Source organism: Pelodiscus sinensis, chromosome 1 (genome assembly GCF_049634645.1).
Source record: "Pelodiscus sinensis isolate JC-2024 chromosome 1, ASM4963464v1, whole genome shotgun sequence".
In the NCBI taxonomy this organism is placed as follows: Eukaryota; Metazoa; Chordata; order Testudines; family Trionychidae; genus Pelodiscus; species Pelodiscus sinensis.
The window spans coordinates 96,438,965-96,466,336 of record NC_134711.1 but is presented as its reverse complement, the minus strand read 5'-3'; the positions used below and the strand labels follow the sequence as shown (position 1 = coordinate 96,466,336).

General features: G+C 47.1%; 2 protein-coding genes across 5 annotated transcripts in view; one reads left to right on the top strand and one right to left on the bottom strand.

The window, feature by feature from the left end:
* Positions 1-470: 470 nt before the first annotated feature.
* Positions 471-7,849, bottom strand: MTERF2 (mitochondrial transcription termination factor 2). 3 transcript variants are annotated; one of them, XM_075938384.1, is made up of 3 exons: positions 2,476-2,612; positions 2,003-2,265; positions 471-1,805 (listed from the first exon to the last, which is right to left on the bottom strand). In XM_075938384.1, exon 3 carries the CDS (start codon positions 1,756-1,758, stop codon positions 607-609), a length of 1,152 nt encoding a protein of 383 aa, XP_075794499.1. In that variant the 5' UTR covers positions 1,759-1,805; positions 2,003-2,265; positions 2,476-2,612; the 3' UTR covers positions 471-606. The 3 variants fall into 3 exon arrangements, with proteins under 3 accessions (XP_075794499.1, XP_075794495.1, XP_075794497.1); XM_075938380.1 differs by lacking the exons at positions 2,003-2,265; positions 2,476-2,612 and adding an exon at positions 7,737-7,849; XM_075938382.1 differs by lacking the exon at positions 2,003-2,265 and having other exon boundaries at positions 2,476-2,610.
* Positions 7,850-7,919: 70 nt separating this feature from the next.
* The window catches only part of CRY1 (cryptochrome circadian regulator 1), a 61,609-nt gene continuing 42,156 nt past the window's right edge, over positions 7,920-27,372 (top strand). The window contains exon 1 of one of the 2 annotated variants that reach the window (XM_075938377.1): positions 7,920-8,641. In XM_075938377.1, the coding sequence (XP_075794492.1) occupies positions 8,484-8,641 (158 nt within the window). In that variant the 5' untranslated portion in view covers positions 7,920-8,483. The remainder of the gene's footprint in view (positions 8,642-27,372) is intronic. The other variant, XM_075938376.1, reaches the window with a different exon arrangement.

The window sequence follows — 27,372 nt, the reverse complement described above, 5'->3', positions numbered from 1 at the left end:
AATTGGAGGTAAAGGTACAAGAACGGGCCTGAGAGACAACTAGAAAGGTCAGTCAAGAAAAGATGAGATCTCTGAGAGATCACATTTTAAGATGGTGATAGGGCCCTCTTATAGTAATGACTATATATAAAAAGTTCTTGCACATCTTCAGTGGAAACTCTAGCTATGTAATCTCCTTCTGCCGGCTTCAATTTGGGCTCAACTTCCAGTGGCCTCTTTGATGCAGTGGCAGCTATCTAAAGGCCTTTTTGAACACTTTTATTTATCTGCTACCCAATGAACAGTATTGAAAATTCATGCAGCTAACTCTCCTGGCTGGTTAATATAATCGCTCTAAATATTATCAGACTGGCCAGTGCAACAACAATCACTAAAGATCCAGGTAAGTTGGTGACCAGTTAGAATGGGGAAACATCTTTAAAAAAATGTGTGTGTGCTTAATATGCACTTTATGTAAATGACACCAATGATAGTGCTAACCTTTTTATTGTGGTCACTTTTTGTAATACAATAACATTTTTTAAAGTACTGGTGATATGATTTTATTTCAGTCCTTAAGGAAGGATGGATAAAATACCTTTCTGGAATAAACTAAAGATGTTCAAATTAATCTAAAGGAGCAACAGGATTAAACATTGGTCTCTCTCTCTTTGCTTGTATTTTGCAATAAGTGGCTTCAAAATCTCTCTTTGTTCCATTCAAATCTTCTAGATTTCCATTTTTTATATTGTATCCTAAAGCAGCTAACTTTTTAATTCTGTACTGTACAATTTGAGTTGTCAGCTCCAGCACCATTGGTGTCTTTTTAATCTGATCTATAGAAATTCCTTCCTTCAACAGTCCCCTGAATCTTTCTTCCAGAATTGGAACAGAATTGTAGAGTAGAGCAGGGCATTTCAACACTAGCTCTTTTAATTCTTCTTCATTGCACTTAAAAACATCTTTGGAAAAAAACATGCTCTTCTGCATCGTGCTAGGGCTAATCTGAAAAATAAAACCTTTAAGCTTGGACAGCAGTTGTAGAACTTCAGAATCAGTGAAATCTTGCTTCTGGAGAAACTCCAAGTTCTCTAGAACCTCTGTGGAGGTATTTAACAAAATAAAAGGGTTCTGACTTAATAATTTCAGAAGCCAAACCTTCATATTGGCATCAGAACCTCCTAAATTTAGATACGTTCTCTGTAATGTCTCTACTATATGTTTGTTTTTTTCAACAGGCTTGTGAAAAATATCAGGTGCACTTGTGAAGAATCTGCTGATAATATTATTTTTCAGACCTAATTCTTGAAAAAACCGAACATTAGATTTCTGGTTCTCGTGGTGTTCAACAGTAAAAAAAGACTCTGGAAATAGTTCTATTAACTTGACCAGTTGTTTTTCATTTTGGCATACTGACTGCCACAACTCCCTTTGAGAGTTTATCTCTGCTGGGGTACGGAGGATTGCCTCTGGGCAACGTTCCAAAATGTTCACTATGGCAGTCTTATCAGCTCCCATTTCTCGTAAAGTATTAGCAGTTTCTTTAACATAGGCTGTATCCTGAAAGAGGACCCACTGCTTTAGCCTCCGAATTTTTTTAATATCAATGGATAACTTGTAGAGATTCTCCACAGTTCTTTTGTTCTCCACTTTTGATTTTGTATCAGTTGTATAACTCCAATGCTGTACAAAGCTTCCATCCTTCACTTGATTCGGTGGGGATGAGACACTCAGCAATCGCTTGCAGGGTTGACATCTAGCCCATAGAAGTGTAAACATCTGGGTTGCACTATTAGCAATTCCTCTCAATGTTCTGGAGTGCTGCACTATACACAAAATGGATTTAAAAACAAAAATGTGAATTTGTGTTACATTGACATTTTCAAAAGACTTTCATCTCTTCTGCTACATTATTGTTATCCTGTTTCCATCATTAAAGAAAAAACTATAGTCTGAGAAGGGAGGATTTCGCACCTCTCAGGGATAGGAGCTGAGTAGCAGTCTGTAAACAGCTAATGCTCACCTCCAACACCTGAGCTTTGTTTCTGTTTTAAATCTCTTTAATCCAGGGTTTCCCAGCCTAGGGGCAGGGACCCAAATAGGAGTTGCCATTACATTTCAAAAGGATTGCCAAGCGTCTCCCCAGGTGGCTCTGCTTCCCCTCTTCCCCGTTTTTGAATTGCCTTGGGTCCCCAAGTCTTCCTGAATTGTCAAAAGGGGTCCCCATCTGGAAAGGGTTGGGAACCGCAGCTAATCTCTTCAAGATGTTCAAATGTCTTCACTTATCTAGGAAAACAAACGCCGCTTACAGTAGCGATTCTCCCCTTCCCCCCAACACACAGTCTGGCTGGGCCGGGCCGGGCGCTGCGAGGCTCCGGGCGCGGAGCAGGCAGTGAGCCGGCACCGCGCACCCCACTGGACCCGGAGGGGAGGCGGCGGGGCCCGCTGTGGTGCCAGCCGGGGACGGCTCCAGCCACGCCCGCGCGCCCCAGTTACCTGAGTCAGCGCGGGCCTGTGGCTGGGCCTCGGCTCCCGCGTGTCCCCTTGGGCCGAGCCGGGCCTCCCGCACTCGCTTTGGAAGGGCGCTGAGCTCAAGCGGCCTGGTCCATCCCCCTGGCCCGGCGGGGGGGAGCGAGGCGGACTCGGAAGCTGCTGGCGGCGCTGGCGAGAGGGCCACGTCCCCGTCGGAGCAGCCGAGCGCCCCCTGCTGGGAACACCCCTGGCCTGCCTGAGCTGCACACGTGGGGCCTTTCGCCAGCGACTCCCGTAAGGCGGGGCTCCAGGAACTGGCCCTTAAAAATGAGATTTCAGCTCCTACATCGGCAATGGGTTGTGTAAAGTGAATGCAAGGCACCGGGTCTCAGCACAAGGGTCTGCGGCTAAGTAATGTAAGGATGGAGGGAGAGATGTATGTCTGAGGGAAGGGGACAATAGGGAGCCACCTTTAGACCCCACTGAAATGCGTTGCACACATCACAGTAAAATGACAAGTGTTTTATTATGGGAGCAGTGGGTGGCAAAAGACCAAATCCAAGGTAGCAGCTGTTTTCTGCAGGAGAGTTTAATCTGCTCTCTAGGTATTGAGCTTTGCTTGGTATCCCCATATAATGTCCTCCTGGTCAACAATAAAGTGCAGCTGTTGCTAAGACTATGGAACACCCAAGGGCTGCATCTAGAGTGGCAAGTTTTTCTGCAAAAGCAGATGCTTTTGCGAAAAAACTTGCCAGCTGTCTACACTGGCCACTTGAATTTCCGCAAGAACACTGATGATCTCATGTAAGAAATCAGTGCTTCTTGCGGAAATACTATGCTGCTCCCGTTCAGGCAAAAGTCCTTTTGCGCAAAGCTTTTGCACAAAAGGGCCAGTGTAGACAGCTCAGATTTTGTTTTGCGAAAATGGCGATCAGGACTTTTTTGCGCAAAAGCACGTCTAGATTGGCACGGATGCTTTTCCACAAAAAGTGCTTTTGCGGAAAAGCGTCTGTGCCAATCTAGACGCTCTTTTCCGCAAATGCTTTTAACGGAAACTTTTCCGTTAAAAGCATTTGCAGAAAATCATGCCAGTCTAGACGTAGCCAAGAGGTATAAGAAACCACCTTAGATTTGACTGAGCTTTTGTCTATGCGATGGGTTTGGGGGAATTTAGGCAGCTGTATCTGGATACCCTGCTGGCAGTGCAAATGGGCTTCTCTCACTTTCACCTCTTGTATTTTGATGTAGTATTTTGACTTTGATGGAGTAAGTCTTGATTTCCATCAGTACAAGGAGGAAAAGAATCCTCTGTCAGTCTGTCTCATAGTTGGCAGGGGGTACAGTTGTTAATCAATTAAAAATCAGTGCTTCAATTTACCAAGCTGGTAGTGACCTAGAACATAGCACCCTACAATAGATGTGAGTATGCTATAACTCATACTGATGAATCTTCTTCCTTAATTAGAGTGCTAAGCACTACCACATCTTTCTCTCTGAGAATCACTTATATTCATATTTTCCCATTTGATACAAGTATTGTTGCCATTTTTAAATATAAATGTTCCAATTTAGGGCACTGAGGCATGTTTGGATTTAATAAAATTCCCAGACTTGAAAGTGGAATTAAGATTTTAAATAAAGTAACTTCCTTTATTTAAAAAATTAGAATGTAATTATTAAATAAACAAACATTTGAAAGGTATGCTACTTAAAAGTTCCAAAAAATAAAATCTTACCTAAATATAGCTTACAGCTCCTAGTCCACTTCACCTAACATATTAGCTTAAGGCCAATATCTCTCTCAGTCTCCCAAACTGAACAAAATCTCACGTCCTGATTTCCTTCTATGGCCAAGAAACCTCAATATATCACATTTTATGTAGATGTGGGTAAATGCTGATTTTAAATTGAGTTGGGATATTACTAGAGGCCCAAAAACTGTGACAAAAAATAATGAGATCATGAGAAAAGGTTGTTTAGTGAATTTGTTACCATTGAACTTTTGGTGTTATCTTATTTAAGTAGTCCTGTGGCACCTTAGAGACTAACAAAAATATAGAGCATCAAGAGCTTTCATCAATAAGACCCACTTCACCAGATGAAAATATGTCCAGAGCTTGTACAAAGAAGATGGTTATCAATTGTTCTCCAGGCCCACTGATGACAGGACAAGAAATTATCTGCTTAATTTACAGAGAAGGAGATAGGTTAACAGAAAGAAAACTATTTCAGGGCTTAATTACCCTTTTAGGTTAAGCGAAGATGTGGAACCACCATCCTTTGTCAGGAATGGTCTAGGCTAGGTGTACTTGGCCCTGTCCCAGTGTACGTGGATGGACTAAGTGACCTCTCAAACTCCCTTTCAGTACTATATTTCTATGATTCACTGAATGTACAACGAGACATGAACAAAACTCCTGGTATTCCTTTCTCTAACACTTATTTTATATCTATCTCTGTGCTTTTACTAGGAGAGACCAGTTTCTGACTCAGTAAGACAGGGTGATAGAGTGCCTCAAAGGGCAGGTAGGCAAGTTCAGCCGTATGGTCGGCCCACCAGATTACAGCCTTAAGGGGATATGTGTCCCAACCCAGCAGTCCTTTCTTAGTTGCGTTTGGAACTGTGCACATAATACAATCTGATTCAAGATTTTCAAACAGCTACAAAAACTTTCTTAGGTTTTGTGGGGTTTTTAAATTTATTATTTTGAACATGCTTAGCTGTATCTCCGGATTATCTGGGACTTGTATTAATTCTACCTGTATCTCTATTATAAACAAGATAAACATTTTAACCTACTACATTCAAAAAGGCCTCCCTATTGTGAAAGTGGGTCAATAGAATACTGCCTTAAATGCAACTTACAAAGCTCATCTTATAGAGGATACTTTTAAAAAAGTGACCTATTTCAATTCATGAATTATCTTCATCTGTGGTTAGAATTTTATTCAGTTTAAGGTCTCCTTTATAACAACGATGGCTGAGATTTGAGGGGAAAATGTAGTGCCTAGCCTTATACTGCTCTTAAACATACTGGCTACATCTAGACTGCTTCCTCTTGTGCAAGAAAATATGCAAATGAGGTGAAGCAATGAATATTGCCATGTCTCATTTGCATACTTAATGAGCTACCTTTTTGCACAAGGGGCTTTTGCGCAAGAGCCATTCTGCCGCTTTTTTTCAGGCAGAACAGCTCTTGTGCAAGAGGCAGCTTTTGCGCAAGAGTTGTATAGATGGCTCCTTTATGCGCAAAAGCCCATTGCGCAAATATGGTGGCTCATTAAGTATGCAAATGAGGCGCAGCGATATTCACTGCTTCACCTCATTTTCATATTTTCTTGCACAAAAGAGCGCAGTATAGACGTAGCCGAAAGCTCTTGAGAACGAAACAGCCAAAGTATAGAAAGTAATTACAAGAGTACATAGAAATATATATAAAAGCAAATTTGATAAGTGTCTTGGGGTTAGGGAAAATTGTGTTAAAGGTGCATTTAAAGGAACATGGTTTTGTGTTCATAGTTATGCTTTAGTATTAGAGCTGATCATAGCATTTACTTTACCTTTGCTGGGTTTTTAATCTTTCAGTGAATCATTTACTGAGTAATGAACCTGAGTTGGCTTAGGCTGGGCCTATGTCAATCTAAATTTTAAGCAATGTTGCTCAAAGGTGAGAAAAATGTGCACATAATGTTATCGTTATGCTGAATTAATTCCTAGTGTAGTTCTGGCTAGATTAAGGGAAGATATTCAGCTGCAGCACAGCCATGCCCTAGTTTTACCTAGACTTCTAATCATTTCATTTCACTGTCACACAGGGCTAGCACATAACCAAGGGATGGATTATAAACTGGCTGAAGGAAAGGTGATTTATTTTTCTAAAGTGACCACACATCCTGTTTTAGCTGGAACTTTAAAAATTATTATGAAGTTCTGACCCTGCCCTCCCAACTTTTTTTTGGCAAAAGTGAGCACTTGTCCCCTTTGCTCTTGCCAATTTAATCCAAGGGGTGGGGTGTGGAAGAGGAAGAGGCAAAGCAGAAGTAAGCCCTGTGCAGGGAGCAGACAGGGGTGGAAAGAAGGGTTTTTAAACCAGCTCTGTGAGCAGTGGGCACTCAGGCTATGTCTACACTGTTGGGTTCTTGCACAAGAACATCTTGTGCAAGGGTTTTTTTGTGCAAGAGCATCCATGGCAGCGTGGACGCTCTCTTGCACAAGAAAGTTCTGATGGCGATTTTAGCCATAGGGCTTTCTTACGCAAGAAATCCCTGCCGCTCGTCCACACTGCCCTCTTGCGCAAGAGCTCTTGTGCAAGAGGCCTTACATGTGTTAGAAAAGAGCATAGCTCTTGCACAAGTTGCCCTGTCTTCCGAGGCCGTACTATAAATCTTGCACAAGGGCAGGGAGGCAGTGTGGACATTCTGCGGGTTCTTGCGCAAAAACCCACTAGTGTAGACAGCCTCAGGGAGCCACCTCTTCCCTCCCCCCATTAGAGGCGACAGTGGGTGGGGCACAGGCTGGGGCAGCCCATGGCTATAGGCGACTCAGCCGCCGCCTGGGGCGCCGCCACGCGGTGTGCCCAAGGATGATGTCATGGGGGCACCTGCCCATGACATCAGGCCATTGACGGCCCTACCAACAGGGGCACCGATCACGTATGCCCGCTGGGGCGCCAGCTGCTGCAGCTGGTCTCTGGCTGCTCCTGGGCACAGGCAGGAGCCAGTGCACATGGGGAGCTGGCTTTTCTGCACTGCTGTCTCTGATACAGATTTTCAGCAGTTATATAATTTCACCTAAACACATTTTAACATCCCTAAGCCTCGCCCTGTGCTGAGGCACCGCCCCAAGGGGGGTTGCAATAAGACAGTCCTGCAAGAACTTTTAAGTTACTTTCACCCCTAAGGGTGAGCTAGCATAAGGGGCAGGGAGGGCAGAGGAAGGACACCGAGGAGTTGCTCTCCTGAGCCATCAGCACAGCTCTGCACGAGCCTGACTGCCCTGGGGTGGGGCTCCCGCCTCTCCGGCCCGGGGCCCGCACTGCCTGGGGCTGGCAGCGCCCCGACACGCAGAGGCGGGCCCGGGCAGGTGCGCAGAGCGGTGGGGGCGCTGCGGCTTTAACGGCACTTCGCGCAGCTTCGTTATGCAAGCGCCAGCCCGTGTCCCTGCCGGCTCCTCCCGCCCCCGCAGCCGCCCAGCGCCCCTCCCGCGCGCCCGCCACGTGAGCCTCCGGCAGCCGGGCCAACGCGCGCCCGTGACACGCCTGCTGACGAACGTCCCTCTGACGTACGCAGGATTCTCTGCATAACTGCCCGTTTACGGCCTGCCGTGCGCAGGGGAGCATGCGCACTAAGAGGCGCGCCCGGAGCCTCCTCGCCGCCCCGTGCTCATCCGGGCTTCTCCCGGAGCAGGCGGGGCTCGCAGTGACGGAGGTGCCGTCCCCTTCCCCCCCCGCAGTTGGGCTCCCGAGCCGCGCAGGCAGGCGGGTGTGTCCAGCGGAACGGGATCGGTGGTCGACCTCTAGCGCAGCGGTTGCGCTCGGTTCTGTCCTCGAGGCCCCAGCCCGCGCGCCCCGCGGCCCCTCCCGGCCGGCTTACTAAACACACTTCGGGAACGTGAGGGCGGCGAGTCAGGTGGGGCGGCGGCAGCCAATAAGAAGGCGGGAGGCGGGGCTTAACGACTGTCGGCTTCGGAGTCCGGCACCGAGTCACAGGGCGAGCGGCGAGGAAGCCACGGGCTCGTGGCAAGAGGCGGCCCGCGCGCGCGCGGGGGATTTCGGAAGGGGAGGGGATGTGCCCCCCTGAGGCGGCCGGCCCCGCTGTCGCCTCCGCGGGGTCCTAAAGCCAACGGACGATCGCCGAGCGGAGGCAGCGACCCCGGCAGCAGCTTCGCGTCTCAGTGTCGCCACGGCGGGGGCGGCGTCCGCCCCGCTCTAGGGCTGCCCCGCAGAGACCCACCCGGGTCCGGCATGAGCCGCGGCGGCTCTTCCTGAATCCCCCCTCCCTCCCACCGCTCCGGACGGGACCGCGCCCGGGCCATGGGGGTGAACGCGGTGCACTGGTTCCGCAAGGGGCTGCGGCTGCACGACAACCCGGCGCTGCGGGAGTGCATCCAGGGCGCCGACAGCGTCCGCTGCGTCTACATCCTCGACCCCTGGTTCGCCGGCTCCTCCAACGTGGGCATCAACAGGTGGCGGTGAGTGAGCGGGCCCGGTCGGCCGCGCGTTATCGCCGGGTTACGTATGCGCCCCTCCCGCTCCCCGCCCGCTCCCCGCCCGCCGCTCTCATTGGCCTTGCCTGACCCAGCAGCGGTGCCAGTCTCCGCCACGGGCCCGCTGCCCCGCATCCAAAGCACAGGGCCGAACGGCCTCCGACGAAAGAAAATGTGACCCTGCCCCCCAAATAAGGGAGTTCTCCCACGGGGGCCGCTCACTCTAGTCCCCTGGTTTTTAATCCGCTGTGTTGTATAACCATGACTCAAGGAGAGCTAATGACTAGTGGCTGCAGCCCCTCGGATTTCCATTAGGGGAGCATTGCTAGTAGCAGTGGCTGGAAACTTTAGGGAAAGATACTAGTGTATGCAAGTCAAAAGAGCTTAGCTTCAAAATCATAGAAATGTGGGTCTGGAAGGGCCCTCAAGAGCTCTTATAGTTCAGCCCTATGGCATGGCAGGACCAAGTAAACCTAAATCCCGGGTTGATATTTGTGCAACCTGTTCTTAAAAAAACTCTCCAGTAATGTGGGTTTTTATAGTCTACTTTGGAAGCTTATTCCAGAGTGTAACTATCCTTGTTGAAAGAAAGATTTTCTTAGTGTGTAACCTTAATTTCCCTTGATGAAGATAAAATTGTCTTGTTTTCAGAGCACAAAGAACAGTTGATTATCTTTTTTTATATAACAGCCTTCAAATAGGGTTAGGGCTATCCGGTCCTCATCAGTCTTTCTCCCTCTCTTCTCTCCCCTCCTCCCCCCCCTTAAGACTAAATATGAACTGATTTTTGATAGGTAGGAATAGGCCACCCTTACTTTTGTGTTGCTCCTGATGGGGTGCTGCTCTCAGATGCTAGACACCCAAGCAACAACTGTTGCTTTCTGACAGCTCAGCTCTGCACTCAGTGCAGAAGTAAGGATGACAATACCATAATCCACTAAAATAATATTGTGACTCTTCCCTCCTCCCCTGCAACTCCCTTTTGAGTCAGAGCCCTCCAATTTGAAAAACATTGATCTCTCCAGTGGAATCTGTATAGTATAAGGTAAAAGCACGCAAAGATCAGATTTCCTGGACTGTGAAATCTGATTTGCTTCCATGATCCATTTTTCATATCTGTGAATTTGATAGGGCCCCTAGATATTAGGAAAGAAAAGGTTTAGAAAACCTTTTGTTCTGTGCTCTTTCCAGTTTGTTCATAAATTTGACTCCCAGACCTGGATGCAGTGCTTCAGCTGAGACCTCATTAGGTGCTGAGTAGATTAGGCCAGTTACCTCCCCTAAATATCTGAGCTATGATTATTTTATGACCAAAAATGCACCACTACCAGGTGCTGAATTCATGAAAGGTCTTTTTAATATTTTTGGCACATGGCTTAACAGATCTAAATGTAAATTCTCTGGAAAAAATCCTGTCAATCCTGAACAGTATAAGTGGTGATGTTTTTAAGGAAGATGCAAGTTTAACCAACTTCATACTTGAAATGTAAAATCCTGTAAATCAGATTTAACCAGTTAATTGATGAAGTGGGTTGTCCCTGCTGGCCCCCCTATAGGTGGGGTTTGCAGCTGACACTGCCATCCCCCTCTCTCTAGTGAGCAGGAGCTAGCAGTTATCTGCAGGGGGAGGGGGACAGATTCTGCCCCAGCCCACACTGGTTAACCAGAACTGGTGAGAGACTTAACAGTTAACTGTTCACATCCCTACCAAAAATAGTGTACAGGTTGAAACTTCCTGGTCCAGCACCCTCGAGACTGGAGTGGTCCCAAACAAGGAAATTTGCTGGATATGTGGAAGTCAGGTGTTTGGGCTCTCCTGGGGTTCCCCTCCTGCCTGCTGTCCCTTGAGAACCCAGAGGCTCGGGGGCAGCCCATGATTACGTCACAGCCATTGACAACCGTGCAGGTGGGGGCGCCGATCACGCCTTCTTCCTGGGGTACCAGCTGCCGCAGCTGGCCTCAGGCTGCTCCTGCAGAGGCTTGACTGCCTCTGACCCACCTGCCTGGCTCTGCTGTCATCATTCTGCTCCAGAAGCTCTCTCCTGTAGTTCCCTGGCCCTGCACAGGGCCGTAGCTGCTCCCAGGGCTCCCTGCTGCCAGGTGATTGGCCCTGCAGGCTGCAGCTAACCAAACCAGCTCCACTCCCAGATGCTCTCAACCTTTGCAGCCAGCACTCTCTAGTCTAGCAACATCCGTGGTCTGGCAGGACCACAGGTGTTGTCAGACCAGAGAGTCCAGATGAGAGAGGTTTAACCTGTAGTGGATTCAGATGAGAGCTAGTGCGATTATGGGTATTTGAGCTGGGAATCACACGTCTACTTTATAGCCAGAGGTTGAATCCTGCTTTGAATTTCGCACTTAACTTTAACTGTGGAGCTATGGTAGAAAGCCTCTGTAATAAAGAGATGACGTAACAAGAGAAGAGATAGGGGAGAGGGGTAGTTGGGCTAAAAAATGCATACAGAAAAATTAGCTAATTTGAAATGTTAGCAGTTGTCTGAAATAGGGATGTTAATATGTGTTTAATTGTGTAACCGTTTTCCATGACATTTTCCATGGTTACACATGGGGGGGCATACAACTCTTTGGGAGCAGGTGCATGTGGGGAGCCAGCTTTTAAGTTGCCTCCTACATGTACCGGCTCCTGCTTCTGCTCCCACCTGCCCCTGGGAGCAGGCTGGGAGCTTGTATGTAATTGTGAACATCGTTGGTTAACTGTGTACAGGGTTACAGTTTAACATCCCTAGTGTGAAACCTTTTTTTTTTCCCCCTCCAAATACACTGATTAAAATCTTGAAATTCATGTACCGTGGTCCATCCAAGGATTACAGGTGCTTTGCAGAATGCTAACTGGGTCTTCTCTGGACTGTAGCATTGAGAAGTGGTAACTTCACTTTACAGGGATGAAACTGAGATGCAGAAAGACTTAATGCCATTCATTCCTTGAATAACTTTGGGTAAGTCAGTTAAAAGGAGAATTTGAACTTGCTAGGCAACTAGTTTAGAGCCTTTTCTACAATATCTTCTATTTTATATAATCTTTTATATCCAAGGATATCAGAATAGTTTATGGACAAGCTCACTTCTTTATATTTGGAAATTGCCAACTTCTGCACATGGTAGTCCTATTTATAGTCTTGAGAAGGTGGAAGTACCAGAGTACTTTTCCTATGATATTCCATATAATGGCTAATGCATGCTTGTCAACAAAACTTAGAATTATGCAGTTTAAAAACAGTAGTTGCTGGACGTTTTGGATGGAATGATTGAAAATTGTCTTTAAAAGTTGTATTCATAAGGTTCTTTTGACTGAAAAACATGTTGTAGCTCAATAAACAATTCAGAGATTTTTGCTTTTATGGTTGAGTGTATATACAAGCCACTACAAACTGTGAAATTATATTTCCTAATCATCTTCTGTGGTGGAGACTGAAGCCAGCCTAAAGTAAAAGACAAACCTGATATTTTTAAAATACTTTGCAAGTTTCTAAATTTATTTTTTTAGTGGCATATCAATTAAGAACACTAAACATCCTGAAATATGTAATATTATTGAGAAACAAATAAAGACATGCTTTGGATTCCTGTGGTCTTTAGTCTCTAAAAGGTCAGCAGGCAGCATGGACGCTATTGATCTGTGAGCAGATATGAACTTCGTAGCACCTACTGAAGAAAAATGAACTTATTAATGTTCTCTGGGTTTCTGGCAACTATTCAATTTACAATTATGTATCTATTATATATATTACTCAGATCTAGCACGTGTTAACAAGGGATGTAAGCAACTACTCAAATAGTTGACTACCAGATTGGGGGGGGGGGGGGGTAAAAGGGGAAGCAGGAGCTGGTGCTGGGGTGGAGTTGGCTTAAAAGCCGGTTCTCTTCCCCCTCCTCCCCCCCACACTGTCTCTGGTGCAGGGGGAGGGAGGTAGAGCAGCAGTGTTGCCTGATAAGGATGTAATAGTATAGTTGATTAACCTATAAGCATTTGCTTATTGGTTAATGCTATAAACTACATGCATTTCCCCACCTCCTCCGTCAGTACATTTTGTAGCAGGTTGGCCAGTTGCAGAGCTCAGTCCCAGCTTGCACTGTGTCCTGGGCCTACCTCCGCTGCAGCTCTGCATTTAAAGTGTATTAAGAGCCAGGTGGGCAGGCAATCTGGCTCAGGCCAGGTCCAGGAGCTCAGACCCCCTCCTGCACAGGGGCTGCTGCCAACCTGCTCTGCTGCTTCTTTCAGAGGCAACAGTGCAAGGCAACAGGCAGCCAGTCTATGAGGGGAGCTGGTTTTTAAATTGGCTTCCTTCACTAGCAAGCTCCCATCTGGCACCCCACGCTGCTGCCTCTGATAGAAAGGCAGCAGCACGGAGTGGGAAGGGACGTCTTGGAAGTGGGACTGGAGCACACTGGCTGCCAGCCCCACCCCCCAGGTACTGTAGAATAGTTGAGTAATTGATAAGATTTCACACGGTTAATAGACTATTCAACTACAGGCAGTCCCCGACTTATGCGGATCCGACTTATGTCGGATCCGCACTTACGAACGGGGCTTTTCTCGCCCCGGAGCTCATGGGCGGCGGATCACCACCCGTGTCCTCCGGGGCGAGAAAAGCTTCTCCCGGTCTCCCTGGTCTGCTGGGGGGGTCCAGCAAAGCTGCTGGACCACCCCAGCAGACCAGGGGGACAGGAGCAAAGCCGCGGAGCACGCCCGCAGCGGGACAGCCCAGGCGCGCTTGGGCTGTCCTGCTGCGGGAGTGCTCCAAGGCTTTGCTCTCCGTCTCCCTGGTCTGCGGGGGGGGGGGAGGTGTGGTGCAGCTAGTGCCCCCTCCCCCCCCCCCCCCCCCCCCCCGCAGACCAGGCTTTTCTTGCCTACCCCTGGGGTAGAGCAGCTGGGGGCTGCCGGGTTGGTCCCGCAGCGCCGCTCCGGACCAACCTGGCAGCACCCCAGCTGCTCTGCCCCAGGAGTCCCCAAGTCAGCCGCTGCTGAAACTGACCAGCGCTGACTACAGGAAGCCCAAGGCAGAGTTGCTCTGCCCCAGGCTTCCTGGAATCAGCCGCTGATCAGTTTCAGCAGCGGCTGACGCCAGTTCCGACTTACATACAGATTCAACTTAAGAACAAACCTACAGTCCCTATCTTGTACGTAACCCGGGGACTGCCTATATTCAATTAACTGATATTCATTATCCTTAGTCCCGGAGCTGGTGTGAGCTTCCAGGAACGAACCTTGCTGCAACTCTGCATGTTAAATTGTAGAGCCGGAGCAAGCCGGAAATGCTTAGTCCCAGCTCGTGCCGCCCCCAGGAGCTAACCCAGCTGCAGCTCCACAGTTTAAATGTAGTAAGAGCCTGGCTGCCAGAGTCTCAGCAGCAGTAGCAAGCGCCTTTCAAACCCTCCCTTGCCCCCAGACTAATCAATAGAAATTCCATGAACTACTTAATTAACTTAATTAACTACTATATAACACCTAGGGCTTGTCTACACTGGCCCCTTTTCCGGAAGGGGCATGGTAATTTTTGAGATCGTAATAGGGAAATCCGCGGGGGATTTAAATATTCCCCGCGGCATTTAAATAAAAATGTCCGCCGCTTTTTTCCGGCTTTTAGAAAAGCTGGAAAAGAGCGTCTACACTGGCCCCGATCCTCCGGAAAAAGCGCCCTTTTCCGGAGGATCTTATTCCTACTTCAAAGTAGGAGTAAGATCCTCCGGAAAAGGGCGCTTTTTCTGGAGGATCGGGGCCAGTGTAGACGCTCTTTTCCAGCTTTTCTAAAAGCCGGAAAAAAGCGGCGGACATTTTTATTTAAATGCCGCGGGGGATATTTAAATCCCCCGCGGATTTCCCTATTACGATCTCAAAAATTACCATGCCCCTTCCGGAAAACGGGCCAGTGTAGACGTAGCCCTAGTGTTAACTTGCTTACTCTAAAAATATTCTTGGTGCTGTACAAAAGACACACTCATTCCCTACTCTAAAGAATTTAAAATTCCAAAAGAAAAACATAGGGTATTGGAGTTTTTTTGAGGAAGAATGCCTGCTCTGCACTAACACTTCACCTGTCCAAGACCAGAGATCTCCTGGGACTAGTTCCAGGAGATACTATAACATCCTGTCCTAAGATTATTTGAATTGCTTCATATTTCAGTGTGTGTATGGCTCTTGCTGTATACACAGTTTGTGCCTCAGACACTGCCCGCTCTTTCATAGCTTTATATTATGTGGTTTATTAAAGATTTTTCAAGTAAAACTTAACAACCACTATTACCTGTCTCAAAAATGATTTGCTAGAATGAGTTTACGCATATAAAAGCAAAATATAATTTTGTTACTAACTAAATGGTTTTTTTAAATAACTTTCACTTTTTTAGCCACTGTAGTGTGTGCACACGAGGTCCGTAAAATGACCCTTTCAATTTGGAGTTATCATTCAGCAGCTGAAATTGACAGCCAAATAGCCAAAATCTGAGAAGATAAGCTATTTGCCCTTCCTTTTTATAAAAAAGGGCATTGTAGTGGCAAAACAACTGTGTGAATAGGAGCAGACGCTCATTCAGAAGATGAAAATATTTTTAAAAAATCTTGTCAGTCTTCTTTTTTTCTGCTGCTAATTTACAGTGCCTTTTTTTAGTTTAGCATAGGGTTGAAGGAGGGTTTTAAACTGAGGAAACATCTTGCAAAGGGTTGAACCAGTGACCCAGATTCTGTTCCAGACCTGTCACCTTTTGTTCAAAATACTCCAGGTGCACCAAGTGACTACCATTGTCAGTTTCTCATCTGTTTTGAAGTTAAAACATAGTTAATAGCCATTAGAAATGGTACTGTAATAAACTGGAAGAGAAATGAAAAGACACTGGGTTATGTTTTCTCCTTGAAATAACATTATGTTATGATAGCTGTCTTTACATTGTTGAAGATTCCTCCATTCATATTATAAGTTGTGCAAAATAAAGAGACATGTGCAGTATTTCTGGTTTTCAGGATATTTTAACTAGGGAAATTGAGAGCATGCTTCATTATATTGATGTTGTATGGGAAATTCTTCTTTTAACCGTACATGTAACTCCAGTATTTTTGTATAATTGTCATTGAGCAAGTACAATTACTAACCAGTGACATGGCCTCACTGATCTTCTTTCTCTTGGCGTCTTGCCTACTCCCTCTAAAACATAATAATAGCATGCTTTATTATTTTGCCTCTCAAGTTGTTGAATTGGCACTAAGTAAATCTCGCTGTTGATCATTGTTTATCTGGTTCTAGATAATGAATTTTCCATTTCAATTCCCAAATGGAAGATTCTGCCCTAACAAAAAATTGATTACATAAATGTAAACACTGGTGTTACATGGGGCAGAAAGATGCAAAATGAAGCTTTTCCTATAACATGATTTTGATGTCTTGCTTGCTACTTGGCCTTAATTCCTTGATATTAGCATTATGACATCTCTCATTTCTAGAAATGGCATGTATCCGGGTGGCCAAACTTACTGACTGTCCAAGCTGCCTATGACAATCTTCAGAAGTTTAAGAAGTGGGACCTTCAGCCCCGCTCTTGCTGAAGCCTCTGGCAGGTGTGCCCTGTGGGCCTATAGTCCGGCAGACACCCCGACCTCACCTCCCATTGCAGGCAAAGACCTGGTTAGGGATGTGAATATATATGAGCTCATCGGTTAACCTTCATGGTTACACAGCCCCCTTCCCCCATTCTGCTGCTTCTCATACAGGGGCAGCATCAGGGAGTGGGGGAGAAGCAGGAGCTACCCACCCCATGCGTTGCTGCTGCTTAAAATCTGGCTCCCTGGGAGCATCACCTCTCCCTATGTCCCCGTTTCCCCCCCCCCCCCCCCCCCACGTGTAACTTTTGAAATTTTCAGTGGTTACACATTTACAAAAATAAACTCATTTTAGCATCCCTAGTCCTGAGCTCCTTCCCTAGTCTGGTAGGTAGACAACTAGTGGTAAGGGATGTTCCTCAAACTACACATTAACTCTAAAAGAGCCACGTGCAGCCCACAAGCCGTGGTTTGGCCTCCCCTCAAAAAAAAAAATATCTAACTAGCTGCTCAGTTATTTTTACTTGCTGCAAAAAAACCTTTACATGGTTTAAATTTTGCCCTTAAAAATGATGTAGATCTCATTTTACAGTGGAACTGTAGTTTAAGAAAAAAGTGAATGGTTCCTGACTTTCTCCTCAAAATACACAAGTTATAGGCACAATTTTTTTTAAGCTGAGGTTATAGAGGGTTTTGCATAACGGTCTTAAGATTGACTGGTTTTTAACATCTTTGCCTGCTGTTATGAGCGAAGAGTACAAATCCTGTTTTATATCAAGTTTGTCTTCAGGATGAAAGAAAGTACTTGTACTCTTCTTATGTGATAAATAAAAATATGTGGAAATATTTATTTACTGTCTTGCCATGCAAGGATTTAGTTTCTGATTAATTACACTTTTTTTTCTATTTTTCTTGATCCTGTTGGTTGGGAAGGGTGTAGGCATGGGGGAATAGTTATAGAAAACCTTAAGGATCCTCTTACTTTCATGTGGTAGAATCAATTTCTTCTTTTGTTTTCTAAACGACTAGTATTTGGTTTTTTTGAAATTAGGAAATATTAACTCTGCATACAGTTAATGTATTTATATGTTGAATTGTTCTTTTTCTGTGGGAATACCTTGGCGTGTGCAGTAGATCTGTAAATAGGGTCCTACCAAATTCAGGGCCATGAAAACTATCTTAGACTGTGAAATCTTATCTCCCCTCTCTTCCATGCTGTGAAATCTGGTCTTTTGTGTGCTTCTGTCTTGTACTATACAGATTTCATGGGGGGAGATTTGTGTTTCTTTAACTAGGAGCCCTGACCCAAAAGAGACTTGCAGAGGGGTTATAGGTTTATTTGGGGGGTGGGTCACCTCTTACTTCTGCACTATCCTCAGAGTTGAGTGTCTGGAGAAGGACACCTGGCTGACAGTCAATCTCTGAAGGAAGCATCTCTCCTCTCCCCCTCCCCACCCTGATATAAGGGTGCCACACTTATCTCTGTGCTGCTGCTGCCTTCAGGGATGGTTGGCCAGAGAATGATTGTTGCTGACTAAGGATGTTAAAATACGGTTAGTTGACTAGTCGATGGAAATTCCATCGACTAGTCGATAGGCACTTCCGCATTCCTCTTCTGAAATGTTCAAGAGCCTGTTGGGGGTCCCGCTGACTCTGGGTTACACACATGTGCCTGATTTGAAATGCACAAGAGTCCCCAGTGGGGGCTTTTGTGCATTTCAAAGCCATGGAGCCTGGGGTGAGCGGGAGAATCAGTCTCCCGCTGACCTCAGGCTCCATGCTATTCTGCTAGCAGCCCGGGGTCAGCTGGGGAGTCTGCAGCTGATCATGGGTTCTAAGGAAATGCCACAGGGAGCCCGGGGTCAGTTGAGAGTACCCAGCTGACCCCAGGCTCCATGACAACTACCCCTTTGAAATGCGCAGAGGCAGCATTTTAAAGAGACAGCCCACCGCACAGCAGCAGTTTTGGGGTTTCAAAATGGCCCTTAATCCCTCCTCCCTCCCCTTGCTGCCTCTTTCTATAATTGGGAGGGGGGAGGGAAAATATCGACTAGTCAAAATACTACCCATTAAGCAAATGCTTATCGGATAGTCAACTAGTCTTTAACAGCCCTACTGCTGACTGAAGGCCAGCTGTGCAGGCAGCAGCACACCATGCTATTCTTCTGAGGTGCTACTAGTGGCAGCTCTACCTTCAGAGCTGGGCTCCCAGTCAGCAGTCAGTGCTCTCCAGCTGCCCACCTATGGAGGCAGTGCCACCAAGAAGTAAGGGTAGAAGTACTGCAACCCTTCTCCACACAATAACCTTGTGACCTCCTCCCACACAACTCCTTTTTGGGTTAGGACTCTTACAATTACCACACTGAAATTTCAGATTTAAATAGGTAAAATTATGACTTTTAAAATCCTATGAATGTAAAAACCTACATGGGAGAGGGATGGGCAAATAAGCTCTATGATAGAAGCTACTCGCTTATTCATTTTTATGGCTTTATGTCCAGCATACTTTCCAAAGCAGCCACCTGTAAATCTGTGCAAGCCACAGCATTTTTATTCTGTATGGAAGTTTGTAATGCTGTTGTAAAACTTATGAACCTGAGTCTTCAATTCCATGCAGTATTGTGGCAACAGAGGAACATCAGTCAATCTAAAACTTTATTTGGGGGACAAATAGCTATCATTAGTATTTGTAAGTTAACTTTAAGGATTAAGTTTCTTCCTGTTCTGGTTTGATTGAAGTTGAGTGGAGTAAATGGTAAGTTTTCTGAGAGAGGTAACTAGTGGGGTCCCCCAAGGGTCTGTCCTGGGACCCATCCTATTCAACTTATTTATAGATGATCTTGAGAAAGGGGTAAACAGTGAGGTGTCAAAATTTGCAGATGATACCAAACTGCTCAAGATAGTTAAGACCAAAGCAGACTGCGAAGAGCTTCAAAAAGATCTCACCAAATAAAGTGATTGGGCAACAAAATGGCAAATGAAATTAAATTTCGATAAATATAAAGTAATGCATATTGGAAAAAATAATCCCAACTGTATATACAATATGATGACTAATTTGGCTACCCTCCCAGGGCTCACCCTCCATGGTACACAGGCTGCCAGGCCTCACCCGGCACTCGACTGGACTCAACCTCCCTCGGTGCTGGGACCTCTCCTGGAACCGGTCTTAGCTGTGCCAGTGCCGTACTACTCAGGCCTCGTGGCACCGTCAGCAGTACTGGCACCGGGCCTCTTGCCTGGGGTGCTGGTACAGTCATCAGCACTGGCTTCTTCAGCACCGCTGCAAGTACTGGCACCGATTCAAGTACTGGCATCGGCCCCGTGGGCCATGCTGGTACCACCATTGCTGGTGACACCAATCCCTTCTAGGGCGGCCATCACGGCTCCGGCGACTTCAGTCCTACCCACCATGGCGCCCACGGCGGCACTGATAGAGGCACCATCTCCGTGGCAGCTGGACTCCGCAGTTCCGTGCTCACAACCGGCACTGACTTCGGCACCGCAGTCCACGTGCACCGTGTCAGCACCACAGTCAGGCCCAAAGCCTGTCTTTCTGGTACCGGTACGACCTCACCGCACGCATGCGGGCAAGCCAGAATCCATGGCCAGGTTCGGGTGTGGCCCCCCCCCCCGCACTCCGCCCCGATGGTGACAGGGTACTCGTTATCGGCGCCACCCTGGCCCGACTGATTACTCTTCAGATTTGGATGTGGGCTCTTTCAGATTGGGGTCCTCGAGGGCTTTGTGACAGCATAGATCCCGTTCCCGGCACCGCCGTGATCGTTCGCATGTGCAACAGACTTGGCTGCCTCAGCCACACTGGCCTTTTTGGACACCGTAGGCATACCATCAGTGGCAAGGGCCTATGCCCCCGTCCACAGTGTCCAGTGTCTCCGGGCACCAAGCGCCCCCGTCAGCGTCGCTGTCTCGACCCCTTCCCTCGCCCCAGAGGACTGCTACCATAGATACTGCTAGAGACCTGCAGGCTTTGGTGCCAGAGCCACTTCCGCACATGGCGGTGCCTGTCCAGCCAGCTCCTCAACCAGGCCCTATGCTGGATCCTGTGCTGATTCAGGAGTCGTCGTCATCGTCTCCTCCTGATAAGGCCTTAGTGGATCCCGCATTGGCAATGCCGACCATGGTTGCTCGGTCGCATCAGGATTTGCTCCGGCATTTGGCCTCCAACCTGGGTGTTCCAGTGGAGCCAGTAGTAGAGGACACGGATCCGATGATAGACATCCTGTTCGATGCGCCCGCCCGTTTGGCTTTGCCACTCAACAAAACTGTGGCTAAGATCACTAACGCCCTGTGGCAGACCCCGGCTTCCTTAACCCCTACCTTAAAGGGAGTCGAGAGGCGCTATTCTGTCCCACAGTAGGGGTACAAGCACCTATATTCCTAGCCTGTCCCGGGGCCGTCCCCGAAGGCTAGGGAGCCCAAACGCCTCGATTTAATGGGGCGTAAGATGTATGCCACCGGTGGGGTGCAACTCTGCATTGCTAACCAGCAGGCAGTGCTGAGTCGATATGCCTATAACACATGGCAAGCGATGGATAAGTTCAAAGATGAAACTCCCCGCCGAGGTGCATCAAGAGTTTGGGGCTATGACCACAGAGGGCAGAACTATCACCCGCACGGCTCTTCAGGCTTCCCTGGATGCTGTTGATTCTGCAGCCCGTACCATGGCGTCGGGTGTAGTTATGTATCGTGGTGCCTGGCTGCAGGTGTCTGGAATACCTCCTGATGTGCAGACTACTGTTCAGGACCTGCCCTTTGACGGCAAAGCGTTGTTCTCCAAGCATACTGACTCAAGGCTCCATATGCTCAAGGACACGAGGTCCACTCTCCAGTCCTTGGGGATCCACGTGCCGGCTCCTCAGCGACGTCAGCTTCCCTACAGACAACAGGGGAGAATGCAATCTCGGGTCCCCCGTGAGGATTACTAGAGACACCATCCTCGTGCTCCCAGTGGGTGTGCGGGGGCGGCTGCGGCCCCACCTTCGCCCAGAGCTCCTCGTCGCCGACTGAGAGGGGACAACCATGGGGTTGGTCAGGGCCCCCCTCAACAGTCCAAGCACCCGTTATGACAGTCCTCTAGAGCATTACGCACCAGTTTCCCGCCCGGGCCCCCTGTTTGGGGCTAGGTTATCCCAATTTGCCCATGCCTGGGCAGAAATCACCACCGACGCTTGGGTTCTGAGAATAGTCAGGGATGGCTATACTATCCTTTTCCTGGGTTCACCCTTTTCCAACCCGCCTGCCCTGTCTCTTTTCGGGACACCTCTCACGAAGGTATTCTCCACCAGGAGGTTTTAGCGCTCCTCCAAAAGGGAGCAGTAGAGAGGGTCCCTTCACACTTAAGGGATAAGGGGTTTTATTCCCGGTATTTTATTGTCCCAAAACCCAAGGGCGGGGTTCGTCCCATTCTAGATCTCAGGGACCTCAACAAGATGGTAGTGAAATCTAAATTCAGAATGGTAACCCTGGCCTCTGTTATCCCGGTATTACAGTTAGGAGGCTGGTATGCAACTCTCGATCTCAAGGACACTTACTTCCATTTGGCAGTAAGACCCAGCCACAGGAGGTTTCTCCGCTTTATAGTGTCCCGCTGTCACTTCCAGTTTACGGTGCTCCCTTTTGGAATTTCGACAGCACCCAGGGTCTTCACAAAATGCATGTCGGTCGTAGCGGCGTTCCTCTGCAAAAAGGGGGTACACGTCTTTCCGTACCTAGACTGGCTAATTTGTGGTCGAGCCTACGAACAAGTGGTGGCTCACGTTTCCCTTACCAAGGACTCTCTTCTTAAGACACAGTCTCATGCTGAATGAGGAAAAGTTATTGTTGACTCCCTCTCAGTGCCTAGAATTTGTGGGGGCTCTCTTGGACGCCAGGGTGGCAAGAGCATTTCTCCCCAGGAACAGAGTTCTGGCCATAGTGGAGCTGATCTCCGAGTTAACCAATTACGACTGCCTGAGTCTGCTTGAGACTGCTAGGACACAGGGAAGCATGCACTTATGTGGTACTCCATGCTCGAATGAGGCTCAGATCGCTGCAGGCCTGGTTAGTGAAGGTGTTCAACTAGTCCAGGGGTCTCTGGGACATGGTTCTCACGGTGCCTCCAGCGGTAATTGCCTCCTTACAGTGGTGGACTCAGGAGGCTGTTGTGTGCAGCAGGGTTCCATTTACCGTACTTCCCCTTCCCCTCCCCTTGGTGACACTGGTCACAGACGCTTCAGACCTGGGTTAGGGAGCGCACCTGGGGCGTCACAGGACCCAGGGCTTGTGGTCCCCTGTAGAGCAGGCCCTACATATAAATGTCTGGGAGCTCAGGGTAGTGAGGAGAGCTTGCAAGACCTTCTTGACAAAGCTGTCGTGCCGCTCCGTCCTGGTGCGCCTGGACAACATGGCGGCTGTGTTCTACATCAACAGGCAGGGGGGAGCCTGGTCGCCTCCCCTCTGTCGCAAGGCTTTGTGGCTGTGGGACCTGTGTGTAGCACACAATATATTTTTGCAGGCAGAATACCTGCCACGGTGCAAAAATTTGCTGGCTGATGCTCTGAGCAGGTCCTTTAGAGCCCACGAATGGTTCCTCTAGGACTCGGCCCTTCATCATCAGGTCTTCCACAGGTGGGGTTGTCCCTTAGACCTGTTTGCCTAAGCACACAACACCAAGTGCCAGAGTAACTGCTCCCTGTTGAGCCTGGGGGCCCACTCCAGGGGAGATGCCATGACCATGCTGTGGCCTGCGGGCATCCTCTATGGTTTCTTAAGGGTTTGGATAAGTTGTACCCCTCGGTTAGACCCCCTCTCCCCGCTTGTGACCTTAACCTTGTGTTGTCTAGAGGGCGTGTTGTTTAGACTTGTGTCGCCCTCCTTTGAGCCACTGGCCACATGCTCTTTAAAGCACCTCTCTATGAAGGTTGCGTTCATTGTAGCCATTATGTCGGCTCGCAGGGCATCTGAGCTTAGGGCACTAACTGTAAACCCGCCCTACCTAGTGTTCTTGGAGAATAATGTGAGGCTCCGTCCTCACCCGGCTTTTCTCCCCAAGGTGGTGTCACCGTTCCATTTGTCCCAAGAAATTTACTCCCCCCCCCGGTTTTCTTTCCAAAGCCCCATGCCTCTCCTAGGGAGCAAGTGCTCCACTCCCTAGATGCTAGGCAGGCATTGGCCTTCTATGTCGATAGAACGAAACCCTTTCGTAAGTCCACACAACTGTTGGTTGCTTTCGCGGACAGAATGAAAGAGCTCCCTATCTCTACCCAGAGGTTGTCCGTTTGGGTCGCGGGGTGTATCAGGGAGTGTTATGTCCTGGCCGGGAAGGTCCCGCCCCGGGTTACAGCACATTCACCAGGGAGCAGGCGTCCTCTGTAGCTTTTGGGGCGCAGGTTCCAATTACTGAAATCTGCAGGGCGGCCACGTTGTCAGTGCATACCTTTACGGCGTACTATGCGCTGACACAGCAGGCCAGGGAGGACGCAGGGTTGGGTTCTGCGGTCCTCAGCTCCGTGTTGTAAATGTGTTTGTTTCTCTATACCACATTGCACTTTTTTCAACAGTTCTGTGTTCTGTTACTTGAATAAATATGTTTGGGTTGTTCAACTTTTGTGGACTTCTCTTTCTGGGTGCTCTGACCCCTCCTCCGTGAAGTGGGGTTGGCTTGGAAGTCACCTGATTTGAATGGACATGAGCAACCACTAGAAGAAAAGAACGGTTACTTACCTGTAACTGTTGTTCTTCGAGATGTGTTGCTCATGTCCATTCGATTTTCCCCACTTTCCCCCCACCTTCCCTTCGTCCGGAGCATCCGGCAAGTAGGAACTGAGGTAGGGGAGCACCAGCAGGGGGTACTTATGCTCCGCCATTGTGGCGCCACTCCAGGGGGCGTCCTGCCGGCACTATGAGTACTGCTAGGGAAAACGCTCCGGAGACGCGGTGCGCACAACTGATTCGAATGGACGTGAGTAACACATCTCGAAGAACAACAGTTACAGGTAAGTAACCGTTCTTTTCTCCAGATCATTTATGAATATGTTGAATAGGATTGATTCCAGTATGGACCATTGTGAAACACAATTAGTTACCTCTCTCCATTCTGAAAAATGACCCTTTGTTTCTAATTTTTTAACCAGTTATCAGTCCATGAGAGGACCTTTCTTGCTTTGCTTAAGAGCCTTTGGCGAGGGACCTTGTCAAAGGCTTTCTGGAAATCTAAGTACACAATATTCACTGGATCCCCCTTGTCTACATTAGGGATGTGAAGGTTTAGCCTGTTACTGATTAAGGTTATCTGGTGGGATAGAGGGTGGGGGCAGGAGGCAGGGGCCCTTCCAGCCCGGCTCAAGTGCTCTTTCCCCCCCCGCACACACTTGCCCCCTCTAATTGGTTAAACAATATGTTTATCCGGTTAGCCAGTTAAATGGAATTTTACATCCCTAGTCCTTTTGTTGACCGCCTCAATGAATTCTAGTAGATTGGTGAGGCATGATTTCCCTTTACAGAAACCATGTTGACTTCCCCCAACAAATTATGTTGGGTTGTGTTTGGCAGTTCTGCTCATGACCAGTGTTCCCTCTAAGGTTTTCCATCCATGAGCGGAGTGAGTTTTGTCTTGTGCATCAATACTGATAAATACATGTGCTTGTTTGGGTATGTGCTACCATGGCATCCATCAATTATTAACAGTATATACATTTAAAAAAAAAGCAAAAAATAAAACATGTAGATGGTATCATGAGCTTTTGTGGGCACATGTTTTGTTAGTCTTTAAAGTCCTACTAGACTACTACTTAAGTTTTTCCTGCTACAGACTAACTTGGCTACCCCTCTGAAACTTTTAGATAGATATTGTTAGTGTGTAACAGGGCAGAAGATGGGGCAGGTGCTAATACATCGGCACAGCAAGTGGGACTTTCTTCCATAACAATTTAAAACACATACATCTTCTGCCCTGTTATACAGCTAGCGCCCCTCTCTCCCCTTCCACTCCCCCTTCCCAACTCCTTGCAGAAGCAGCTGCCCTCCAGCCCCATGGCCCCAATCCCTGGCAGCAGCTGCCTCCCAACATAGCTTCAGTCCTGGCGGCAGCCAGAGCAGCCACCTCCCTCTGCAACCCTATCCCCGTCTCTGCCCCACCATATGGCCCTGGCCAAGGGAGCAGCCACCTCACTAATCCAGGAAGGTGAGTGCTGCTCCTCAGCTCTGCAAAAGGGTGGGCGGGCTCTGAATTTCTTGTGCGCAGCCACGCAAGTGAGCATCTTACAGAGAACACTGCTCTTACCTATGGTTTCAACTAATTTGCAATATATACCTATTTTTTGTTTTTTATGTTGGGTTTGCTCTGTTAGTGTTTATTGGTTTAAAACAAAACCAGAAACCCAGAGTATACTGTGTAGTAACAGATATGCATCTGCAGCGCACTCTTATTTTGGGGTGTGACTTTTCTCACTTATAAAATTTCCTTGCCCATGCCTTTTTAAATATGAACAAAATTGAACTATGAGGGCTTAATGTAAAAGGTTGGGAACTCAGATGGTCAAATAGACATGTTATTTTACAGATTAAATATTGCTGACTTTTCAGTTTTATCTATCTTCAAAATTCTGGTGAAATTTTCATAAACTTCTGAGTGAACGTGTATTAAACTTATTTCTTTCTCTTGGAAATTTTATCAAAAAGCTTTTGGCAAACAATAGATAAGTAACTGTCAATGCTGTTTCCTAAATTTGTGTTTCCACCCTCATCACCATCTCTTTACACAGGGTTAAATGCAAAGTATTTAACTTTCTCATTCCTGAGGGGTTTTTTTTCACTCTTAATTTCAAGTCTGTAATTGAGGAATATCTGTCCGCTTCTCTCTCTCAGGCTACATCTACACTGAGGGTGTTTTGTGGAAGAAGAAATGCAAATTGAGTGCTCATTTGCATATTGTGCATTTTATTTGCATATCTTCAGATCCTTTTTGCGGAAGAAGTTTTTGCAATAAAAAGTCCTGTGTAGACGGGGCCATTTGTCGGAAGAAAACCCTTTTGTGCGAGAGCCTGTATTTTATTCCTCTTTTTTTTTTTTTTTTTTTTTTTTTTGAGGAATAAGGGCTGTTGAACAAAAGGGGGTTTTCCCAACAAATGGCCACATCTACCCAGGGCTTTTTATCGCAAAAATGTCTTCTGCAAAAAGGATCTGAAGATATGCAAATGAGCACTCAATTTGCATTTCCTCTTCCACAAAACACCCACAGTATAGACATAGCCTTAGTGATGTACTGAAACAGGCTGTTTACAATGAAGATTGCTGGCAGAGAGCAGCACTGCTTTTGGAGATGTTCATTCTAGCAGCTGCTTGTGCTATTTGCTTTTAGCATTTTTTAACTTTAATAATTGACTTTCTTAAATGCTTTTTGAAGTCTGAATATGTCCTGAATAGCTTTGTTTCTGTGTCCAGTCAATGTAGAGCAACATATTGATCTGGTATCCGAATGTTCTGGGAGTCTTTATTTTTGTTTCCAGGAAATAGAGACTTTGGAAGCTGCAGATTAGCCTTCTCTCTTCAGAATGTTTCAGATGTGAACATGAAATTCTAGTTACGTGATGCTGTCCTAGGAGGAGCTGAAAAGTAGGTCATTATGGCAGGGAGTTGTCTAAACACACTACTGGTTGCTAGAGCAACGACCTACTTTAAGAGGCTAATTCAGTTGATTCATATTGAAATGATCTTTTGGAAATCATTTTAAAAAATAGACAGATTTGTAGCTAACTTTATTCCTCTTTATGAAAATTTGTCATTTCTCTTTCCCCAGTTCCTCCCTTGCTGGGGTCTTTGGGAGTGTGGGATTTAAATCAAAGCCTCATTTTTAGTCTTCAGAGGTTTTATTTCATCTTTTCTTTAGTGGCAAGTTTCTCTTGCCCCTTAGAAGTGACACACAACAGTTGTGTTCCTTGGGGAAATGAGGTTAGATCTAGTTTCCAATTCAGAGACCATAAATGCCCCTTTTTGATATAGAAATGGTTACAAAGTTACAGTAAAATCTCCGGAATGGGAGGTGGTTTTAAACTCTGAACAAAACTTTATGGCTGTTCTTTCAAAAGTTTACATCTGAACATTGACTTAATACAGCTTTGAAAAATGATGCTTTTAATAATTGTAATTTAAATGAAACAATCACAGA